Here is an 11,045-nt window from a genome sequence, read left to right as displayed (position 1 = left end):
GGTTTCCTGCGCGGGCCAGGTGTGACGGCTGCATCGCTTCCTGCCGGTGGCTTCGGTTATTAGTCAGCAATCAATCAGCCACGACCGTCCAAGGGGCCCGTTAGGGGCCCCGGGGGGCCCTCATAAGACACACCTGATAACCCAGAACATCAGGAGGGACACAGGAGAATGCTGTGAGACGTTTGTTTCTGAGCTAAAGATGTCGCCGACGTTCTCGCGTGTTTAAATGTTCTTTATTAACCCCGGGATAAGGGGATTAGGCTCTACCATACGGTCCCAAAAAAAGTAAACTGGTCAATAAAATAAAAAGACATCTTTATACACACTATGAGCATCTGAAACTTGAGAGCCGTATGTTAAATGCAAACATTTTTAACACGCAAATGACAGTTGGTGGAGCATCGTTCTGTTCGACCAGCTGCTAAAGAAGCTAGCCCGCGGCGGCGCGTAAGCGCTTAAACCAACCGACGTAGCAAGGAATCAACATTAACCCGGCTTCAGGCTGGTAAAGTGTCCGTATTCGATTTCATTCACACACAAAAGCTGGCAGTTAAAATCCCTGCCGCTCTCCCCTCCCTGTCGCACGTTTTCCCTCCGTTTCCCGCTCCCATCCCAGAAGCGAGAGCGTCTCCGAGGTTAGCGCTAAGCTTAACAGACGTCCCCGCGCTGGTTCCAGCCCGTCTGTTGTAGTTACCGTTGCTAAAACCTTGCGTTGTTCCCCGCCTCTGGGAGAGAGAGTTCCCCTTTGTGTGACTCTCATCCCCACCACCACCACCACCACCACCACCACCATCTCCTCCTCCTCCTTCACACAAACACACGCACACAGACACACACACACACACACACACACACACACACACACACACTGGTAGCGCACGGAAACAGCGGTTTGGCTGCCTAAGCATGACACAACGTGTAAAAATCCTCTCCGGCCCTCCCATAAACGTTAACCCTTCCACGGCAGCACGCTGAAGTGCCAGCCCTGGAAGCGCAAGAAAAACACCAACTGTAAACCGTGCATTGCTGTGAATTCATTACACAAGTGGGAACGAATGCAAACAGTGCAACTGCAAAATGGGGCAGGGGTGGGAGTTGGGGTTTTTCGGGTCGCACGTTTTTTTTTGCAGGCGTCACAATTAACAATGAAGTATTTGGTCATCTTTTGACCGGCATGATTCTGCCGTGCTTGATGGAGGCTCCTGAGATGAGACGGGGGGGGGGGGGGGGGAGTTTAGTGATTAGGACCCTGGCGGTGGACTCTAGCTGAGGCCTGACAGGAGACTGACTTGTGAGGAGCAGAGTAGGGTGGGGAGGGGACGGGGGGGGGACGGGGGGGGGGGAGTATGGGAGTGCAGAAGAGGACAGCCAACATTCAACAAAGCTTTGTACGTCGAGCACTCTATCCCGGGCTGAGACAACTGTCAAGGGAGTCGTCTTTAAAAATCGATCATAAACTTTCGGTATTTTCATATATTCCCTGATAAAAAATGATACACGGTTTATCGTCGTAAAGTATTAAACTGCGGTTTTGACTTTGACGATCGGGTTACAGAAGAAAAGACGGAAGACGTAATAAGGTCGAGTTCCGACTGGTTGACGTGCGTATCTAACGTGTCGGTCACGGCCGCGGCCCGTTAGCATCGGGCCGCGGCCCGTTAGCATCGCGCGGCGGCGTGGCAGCGATCCGGTGGGCCAGACAGTTCAGTCACACCGCCGATCGCTACCACAGATCGGCTCATGGTTCTGGGAGTCAGGCAGACTCTGGCCCCAGGCTCTGTGTCTTCCAGCAGAGACAGCTGTGGCTTCCCATCAGGGAGTTACAGTTAAAGACGCTTAGTGGAGTTTTATTTGACGTCTGTTGGACACCTGCGCTCCCCCCCCCCCCCCCCCCCCACTATTATCATCATCATCATCATCATCATCATCATCATCATCATCATCTCCTGTCTGGCTTCTGTTCGCTCTCTGGCTGTAAGACATTGAAGAAATAAATCTGAACTAATAGTCCAATATGGGAAGGTAAATCAATTATAGAATATACTGTTATTCTTAATAATAAAAACAATCCAAAACAGGAGCAATAATTGATAACCAAATAAAACAGTTAACTCCAAACGTGATTAAATCACTCGTCACATCGAACACGTGAAACCTCACCCTCTCGCCCTACATCCGTCGTCACCCGGGGACGTTCTCCGCGCAGGTAGCACACCTGTGCCTACACTAGTGCTGTTGTTGTTGTTGTTGTTGTTGTTGTTGTTGTTGTCGGGGCAAAACCACATGGTGTAGAAGGGCGGGTCAGCCGGGCAAGGCGTTTTAATTGCCTGTTTGTTGTAATTGGACGACAGGAATGTCAGTCGTCAGTGAAGGAGGGAATGCCCCGTCTACATTGGTTAAAGGGCACTGCACGGAAAGGTCTGGAGAACACTGCGGCATGTTGGCTTGTTTGGATGTTATCGTCGTTAGAGATGAATCTATCGATTTGTTTTGTGTTTGATCAGTTATTCTCAATCATGGGACTATAAAACCTGGTGAATAATGTCTAAGCCATTGCCTTCTGCGGTTCTGCAGCAGAACCTCAGTGTTTGGTTTCTTAGTCGGTACTGAACAGTCGATCGACACTGCTACGGATTTAAAACTTAAAGGCTGCGAATATATCAGACGCAGCAGGTCAACACACACACACACACACACACACACACACACACACACACACACACACACACACACACACACACACACACACACACACACACACACACACACACACGGAACACATCGTAACGCAAGTACACACACACACACACAAGCAGCTGCTCAAGTCAACATGGACGAACATGACACACACACACACACACACACACACACACACACACACACACACACACACACACACACACACACACACACACACACACACACACACACACACACACACACACACACACACACACACACACCGCCGTAACGGTGCATCCGTCACCCTAATGACTTGCGGGCCTTGTCGCTACCGAGTGCCAGAACATTTAAGCTGCTTAAGAAGGCTCTCTGCAGAGGGAGGCTGTGGTTCTGAGGAGGCTCCGGGCTCCGGCCCCCCCCCCCCCTCACCCTGGGGTTTCCATGACAGAGGGGAGCCGTCGGCGGAGCTCCGTCCTGCACTGGGACAGTCCTATGACTTCAGCTTTTCCCCTTCAGTGAGCTAGGACTGGGGGGTCATGTGGCCGTCCACCGCAACGGGGGGAGGAGTGTGTGTGTGTGTGTGTGTGTGTGTGTGTGTGTGTGTGTGTGTGTGTGTGTGTGTGTGTGTGTGTGTGTGTGTGTGTGTGTGTGTGTTATGCATGTGTGTGTGTGTGTGTGTTTGTGTGCGATATGCATGCATGCGTGTGTGATATGCATATGTGTGATATTCATGTGTGTGTGTGTGTGTGTGTGTGTGTGTGTGTGTGTGTGTGTGTGTGTGTGTGTGTGTGTGTGTGTGATGCATGTGTATGTGTGATATGTGTGTGTGTGTGTGTGTTGCATATGTGTGATCTGCATGTGTGTGATATGTGTGATATGTGTGTGTGTGTGTGTGTGTGATATGCGTGTGTGTGTCCGTGTGTGTTTGTGATATACATGCACGCGTATGTGATATGCATGTGTGTGATATTCATGTGTGTGTGTGTGTCTTGTGTGTTTGATGCATGTGTATGTGTGATATGTGTGTGATATGCGTGTGTGATATGCGTGCGTGTGCGCGTGTGCGTGTGTGTGTGTGTGTATACATTAGGCATGTGTATTTGTGTGCAACATGCGTGGGTGCAACATACATGCTTGCGTGATTGAGTGAGTGAATGAGTGTGTGTGTGTGAGTGAGTGTGTATGTGCGTTTGTGGTGAGGACCAGAGGTGAGGGGAAAGAGAGCATCATCAGAGGTGCTTAGAGACCAGCTGTTGGAGGAAAGTAAACACAAGAGAAGGAGGGATGGGGGAGGAGAGGAAGGGAGTTCCTGATTTTCTTCTTTATTGCCCACAAACTGCGTCAGCGGATTGCCAAAACACACACACACACACACACACACACACACACACCCGCGTAGGGTTCTCTCTCACACACACACAAACACACACACACACAAAAACTGCAGCACAAGAGGACATACACGTTGTATGTCATTTGATAAAGAAAAGTGTGTCAGGTCACGGTGTTGCAGGGAGAGGAAGTAAGCGGATGTTGCTTTGACGTGGTTCCACACGCGCACACACACACACACACACGCACACACACACACGCACAGACACACACACACACACACACACAGACACACACACAGGAAATGCAGACTTTGGGTAGCCTTCAAAACAACCCAAAACGAAACCTAGCAGCCCCATCTGTTCAACACCAGTAAGCACTCGCTCACACACACAGACACCTGTGTCTAACTTATCTGCAGAGTTACACGTAAGGTGCAATCGTCACATTACCAAAGCGATACTGGTGAGGATCTTATTCAGTTTCTAGGGTTGCTAAGCTGGGTCACGTATACTCGCGCTACCAAAAGTACTGTTTGTCACAGCAGATTTCAAGTTTGTGATGGTTAGAAACACTGCCAGAGCCGACCTCAGTGCTCATGAGCAAGGCACGGTGGACCAGTTAGTGAAAGTGCTACACATAAATTGAATGAATTCGATTTAGGCAAACAATTATTTAGCATTCATCGCTTAAATAACAAAAAAATCCAAAGCATAATCTGTGCATGTGCGACCAACTGAGAATAATTGCAATAAAACATTTATTTTTAAACCAGATATTCAGTCTTACAGCCTTGCTCTTTCAGCTCTAGGCCGCTAAAAACTAAATAAATCCCGTTAATATTTATACATTCTCTAAAATACTGTATACAACAGGAAGAAAAAATAGCCTTAAAACATGCCTTATTTGGCTGCCTTTTGTATATTTTTTCCCTCATCCGCCGCCATGAAACCATGAAAATATTTATGGCTGAGTAATTTCAGTGAATTCAAAACAGCAGGATGTGTTTGTTTAATTTTTAAGAAAATATTTAAAAACCAGCCCACAGCTACCGCGACAGATCTCCTAGACCTACGGTCTGTTGATGTGGTAGGTAGGCCCTGACTGGAACTCAAACGCTGCGTTCTGCTTTTCCCCGTAGTAACCCAAGACATCTGTCCGGGGTGGAGAGATGACAAATGCCATCTGTTGACGTGTTGGTCGTTTCTGGGAACACGTTTACAACGGCTCCTCCCCAGAAAACGTATTTTTGTTAGCCAAAAGAAAAGACAGTTGGACCGAAGTTGTTCACTGGACCACAATGAAACAAAACCGTCAAGCTCGTTTTAACGCAAGACTTTTGAAAACACTTGGAATACTTTGCGAAAATCTAGGTGTGCCAAACCAACAGAAATGTGGAGCCAGAGAAGTTAAAAGGCAACCATAACATCCATGAACACTTCCCTTATCGGTGTCTGACTGAGAAGCACTTGTAAAACCGTCAACACAAGCCAGATCTTTCGAGTCAAGTGCAGGAAAACAAGGAGGATCCCGAAACAGACCAGGGTCCCAGTATAAGACCAGAGCAGAGAACCACCCAGTATGATGCATCTAGAACCTTTAAATAGCCGACTCTCAGCAGGTGTCATCGATAAAACAGGTCCGGTCTATAAAATGTCTTCCTCTCTGACTATTATGACTCAGTGCCACCCTTTCTTCCACAAACAGACTGCTTCAGGAATACATGGCAGGGGGCCAGGCGACAACTCCAAACGAGTGTCACAACTAATTAACAACAAACACAATCACCCACTTTACCTCCATATAATACAGCCTTCGAAAATATAAAGAGCTCACGCAAACCCAAACGCAAAACGCCTTCCGTGGTGACCCAGAACTTGAGGCCCAGCCGGTACTGGATCAGAACCGTCACCGGCCCGGTGAGGCCTGGAAGCGCGGTTCCCAGGGAGAACTCACCTTTCAGGTTCTTGGGGTGGTTCTGTTTGGTGCGCGGCATCTTTTCTTGTGCGCCCCGGGGTCACAGCGACGCCATCGTGCTGGAGGTGGGTTCTGACGGGCGCGGGGGGCTGGCTGCGGACACACTCCTCAGCAGGCCTACGGAGACGGAGCAGAAGGCAGATGTATTTTGGGGATTTGTTTTCTGCATTTATTTATTGTGCGCCAGTGTTCAAATGTTTAGCACCATTACTGCCCTAAACTCCCTGCTGGGACCCCCGACCCTAATTTCACGTCTGGGATCAACACAGCACGGCTTTATCTCAAGGAGGGAGAAACACACGCACACAAACCCAGCGACCATTCGTGAAACTTAAAAGCGACAATTCCGTCGACGCCGAAACCGTAATGGCCGTACTGGCGGCCATGTTGGACGTCCACTCCAGTCTTCAGAACCTCATCCCCATTCAAACCAGCTGCTCTCCCCAACCCCGCCTCCACAGAACCTGCTGCTCTGCGCTGCGTGGGGGGGGGGGCGCGTTTGTTTTTCATATACAGTTGTGCAGTGCGGACCGAGCCATGGTTCTGTCAGCGGAGGGGGGTGGGGGGGGGGAGGGAGGAGAGGGGGAGAGGGGGAGGGGGGGGGGGGGGGGGGGGGGGGGAGACATGTGTTCCTCTCAATAACAATACAACCTCTGCAGTCATCCAACACCCTCAATCTCAACACAAAGACAGCCAGGACGACCGCTGTGTTTATTGGGGGAAACGCCTGTTAGAGACGCATAGGGAGAAGGAGAGAGACGTATAGGGAGAAGGAGAGAGACGTATAGGGAGAAGGAGAGAGACGTATAGGGAGAAGGAGAGACGTATAGGGAGAAGGAGAGAGACGTATAGGGAGAAGGAGAGAGACGTATAGGGAGAAGGAGAGAGACGTATAGGGAGAAGGAGAGAGACGTATAGGGAGGAGATATAGGGAGAGGAGTAGATATATAGAGTAGTAGAGATATAGGTAGAGTACTTGAGGGGACGAAATATTAGATAGAGAATAAGAAAGGTAGAGATATAGATAGATAATTATAGCTGTAGAAGTAGAGATACAGATGGAGAAGTAGAAGGTAGGGGAAGAGAGAGGAGTACAGAAAGAGAGGTAAGGGGAAAGAACGGAAAGGGGGGGGGAGAGAGAGAGAGAGAGAGAGAGAGAGAGAGAGAGAGAGAGAGAGAGACACAAGCAGATGTGGAAAGAGGGGGAGGTGGCGGAGGAGACAGGTGGGGAGGGTATGATGTGTCACTGCGGGGCAATGTGTCCGGGAGTCTGACGTACGCCTCGTCAAACAAAGGTCAGGTACGGCGACGGAGAGACAATGGGGTCCTGAATAAACGCAGCGGGGGGGGGGGCAAAGGGTGGGGTTCTCTGACTGGCCCGTCCCCCTGTTCCAGTGAGCACTTTATGAGGCATATGCAAACATCGCCGCCGGAGGAACGGAACACATTTGGCTGTGTGTGTGTTTCAATGCCCTCTTGAACTGTTAGAATGCCTTTTTCTAAAGGTTGCCATGCAAATTTAGCTTTGTGAGGAAGGGAGGAGAGAGGAGGGGGGGGGGGGGGGGGAGGTCAAGATAAACGCTGCTTAAAGCTCGACCTTTGAAAACCTCAAACAACAACAGCACTACGAATCGTTCGGTTCATCTGCATAGTGAATGATCCTGATGAACAAAATATCCTCTCCCTGCATTGTCAGGGCGCAGGGAAACCATGTATTACCATATTACAACAACCCAACCGCTGCTAAAGCCCACAGCGGTTCACCGTTAAACGATGCTTTAAGACCCGTTTGTGGGGACCGAGGATGCTTAGGGATATATACCGCCTGTCGATGCACTTGCAAAGCAAACCACAACACTACAACGGTCTAACGGGGGACAGCCTTTTGTGTTCTCCAGGCGCAAATGTTACATAACAGTTACTACGACCGGTGGGTGATTTATTTTCCTCCATTCACGCACAACTACATGTGGCGCTACAGCGATGACCTCATCTCACGGTGGAACTCGCTGTAGGATGCAGCCGAGCCGAGCCCGAGACAAACAGCGCGCATGCACCAGTTAACACACACGACAGGCGCTCACCTGGCTACCCGCGAATAAGTAGCCTATTTGTGTGTGTGTGTGTGTGTGTGTGTGTGTGTGTGTGTGTGTGTGTGTGTGTGTGTGTGTGTGTGTGTGTGTGTGTGTGTGTGTACGGTCGATCGTCTTCAGGTCTACCTGCTCGTCTCTCTGTCTGTCTCTTATGCAGGCAGATCTATATTTCAGGAAATACCCCGACACACTGGGGCAGGCGTCAGATCAGCATGCACATACTCAAAGGTGGTCGCTCCATCCTCTCCGTAGTAGTACACACCTGAGCGTCCCATGCCTAAAACATGTCCTCCGTGTGATCTCCCAGCCCCCTCATCACGCACGTCACATTCCCTCACAACATCATGTGTTTGCGTCAGTAACAAAATAAAAAAAGAATAGGATACCCGTGATGCGATCACAATCGATAAATCAGTTAACGTAAATCAAGAAGCGGGCTTCACACAACCGATGAGGTCCGTGCAGACACACTAACATTAGCAGGTTAAGGTTAACAAGCGGCGACGCGCTTTGCAGAGCGGCGCGCGTGGGAACATCAGTATTCCACGCCTGCTGCGAGCAACACACGAGCGCCATGTAAAGAGGGCGGAGCCAGGGAAAACCCCTCGCCGTCTCCGCACCGCGCGCACGATCCCCGGGACGCTTCCCATGCGCGAGAAGCACACAAGCACACAACGTTATAGCCCAGCCCACAAACACCGAAACGCTTCATCGGTTCACCCTGAAAGTGTGAAAATGGCGGGGTGAAAAGAAAAGAAAACACATCATCCACTAGAACTAGTGTCCCACTTACCTACAGTGTAAAGCATGCGGTCTGTCTGCATGAGCGGTACACGTTGCGTAGCGAGAGAAAGCCCTAAGTTGCCCACACGACTCACTGTATGTCGCCGACAATCGCCCACCAAAACAACCGTTGTTTGTGACAGACAGTCGATCGAACCGCAGCAGTGTCGGAGCCTATTTCCACCCCAAAATGTGACATTCCAGCCATGCACAGAGCGAGAAAGCCCCCTTCCCTCTCTTCCTTTGAGAGCCAGACACAACAATTAGGACATTGATAAAGAGCCTACTCGTGTCCGAAAAGGCGTTGCTGAGCCAACACGAGATCCCTTATGAATGCGGCGACTTGAGGCACACCGCGCGAGGAGCGCCACAAAGCGAGGCGCGAGGAGACTGAATTAATGTATACTCACAGGTGCAGTCCTAGCTATTGTCAGGCATTTCTGCTGGAACACACCATTGGGATTTAGGGGAGAGGTCTAGATTTTCTCTTTTCACCTTCTCTCTCACTTTCTATTGCAGGAAACAGGCAGGCCCACTGACGTCACCGGGGGTCCCGTCTCCGCCTCCTAACCGCAGAATGACAACTACAGGGGGGGGGGGGCGTTCGACGGCCACACGTAGCTGTGTTTATTTCAACTAAAATAAGTTTTAAACGCGCACGACTCGTCTTTATTGATGTTTTTGCTTTAGTTTTGAGCCGAACTTTGTCATTTGTTCGTTTCAACGCCGTGGGACGTTCAAATGACGAGTAGATCGACGGCGTCGCTTGTCGCGGACCCCCTTCCAGTGGCCCCCTCTGCACATACTTTAGGACTGACGGTTTTCCCGGAGGTTCCTTGTTGTCAGGTCACGTTGTGCCCCCTCCACCACTACCGACCGACCGGGCTTTCCCATGCAAACAGCCGCTGTAGGGAGAGAGCAACGAGGATCTCTGTATCCGCCGGGACGGAAGCATTTTTTGGCGGGCCAACGGACTGTAGGCCTACCGCAATAAAAGCGAGGTTTCTTTTCATCGACGACGACGACTCACGCAACCATATAGGGACCTTTATGTTGTAGCCTGCAGTAGGCCTATGCATAATAATAAACCGTTCTTTATTTGATTCGCCCTTCGTTTATGTAAGATAATAACAAATACAGTTTTTTCTTTTATAAACAGGCTTCAGGGCATCCGTAAGGTTAAGAGGATTATTTTAGGTCAATAGTTTGGTGCAAAATTGGTCTAGGATTTCTTCCAACTTTCGAAATCAGTTGCCAGCAATAGTCAATAGGTGGCCCGCATGTTATACTGGATAGTAGGCTACAGCTGGTCATCTTTGTTGGAACACCATTCTTTTTAACGTTATGTTTTCAATGTCTTAAAAACACAACGCGTTGCTTCAGCAGAAGCAAAGTAGGCCTGCTGATAAAACTGGTGCTTTCCAAAGAAAGATGGCTACGAGATCAGAGGGGGTTGCAATGAATCATTCGAGCAGCAAACAAATAATAGCAAAATAAATCAATCAAAACCTCTCTTGTAACGCTAAAATCCACAGCCATTTTAAAAAAGGATACACACTGTATACACCCTTGGTGAAAGAAGCAGCCTTTAAATCGTCGGCAGTGGCTTATAAAATATAAACTCTCCTCGATGTGAAAAGGGGGTACAATGAGATGCAGACAGAAGCTACCCCCTGCTGCTGGAAACGGATCAACTTTAAAATGCGTTCATGAGACGGCCGCTCACCCACCTTCGTGGTGCAGGTGACTCACCTGCCCCGGCTATACCATCACACACACGACACACCGTTGATGACACAACTTTAAAATAAGTATTCTTCTGTTCTTTTTTCGACGACAATAAAACACCGGGGGTGACAGTGATTATGCTGTCACTGAGAGTTTAGGAACATGTGGATTTGGTTTTGCTTTCTGGCTGTGTGTGTGTGTGTGTGTGTGTGTGTGTGTGTGTGTGTGTGTGTGTGTCTGTGTGTGTGTGTGTCTGTGTGTGTGCATGCGTGTGTGTGTGTGCGCATGCGTGTGTGTGTGTGGGTGAAAAAAGGGAAAGGTTTATTGGATGCAAACTTCCAGAGAAAGGCAGCATTCACTGGGGAACTGCTGTCTGGCCGATTTGTGTCCGCGTGGCAAAGACTTGTGGCCGTGGTTTGGCGTTGAAGTATTTATAGTCCGATACCCTTC

General features: G+C 49.6%; 1 protein-coding gene across 2 annotated transcripts in view; it reads right to left on the bottom strand.

The window, feature by feature from the left end:
* The window catches only part of hivep1 (HIVEP zinc finger 1), a 41,512-nt gene extending 32,094 nt beyond the window's left edge, over positions 1-9,418 (bottom strand). The window contains exons 1-2 of one of the 2 annotated variants that reach the window (XM_060043515.1): positions 9,278-9,418; positions 5,971-6,108 (exon numbers count right to left, since the gene is read on the bottom strand). In XM_060043515.1, the coding sequence (XP_059899498.1) occupies positions 5,971-6,010 (40 nt within the window). In that variant the 5' untranslated portion in view covers positions 6,011-6,108; positions 9,278-9,418. Of the gene's footprint in view, positions 1-5,970; positions 6,109-8,877; positions 9,240-9,277 lie in introns of those variants that run through there. The other variant, XM_060043516.1, reaches the window with a different exon arrangement.
* Positions 9,419-11,045: the final 1,627 nt, after the last annotated feature.

Source organism: Gadus macrocephalus, chromosome 22, assembly GCF_031168955.1.
Source record: "Gadus macrocephalus chromosome 22, ASM3116895v1".
NCBI lineage: Eukaryota > Metazoa > Chordata > Actinopteri > Gadiformes > Gadidae > Gadus > Gadus macrocephalus.
The sequence above is the reverse complement of the archived record's forward strand: the minus strand, read 5'-3'. Positions and strand labels throughout refer to the sequence as shown.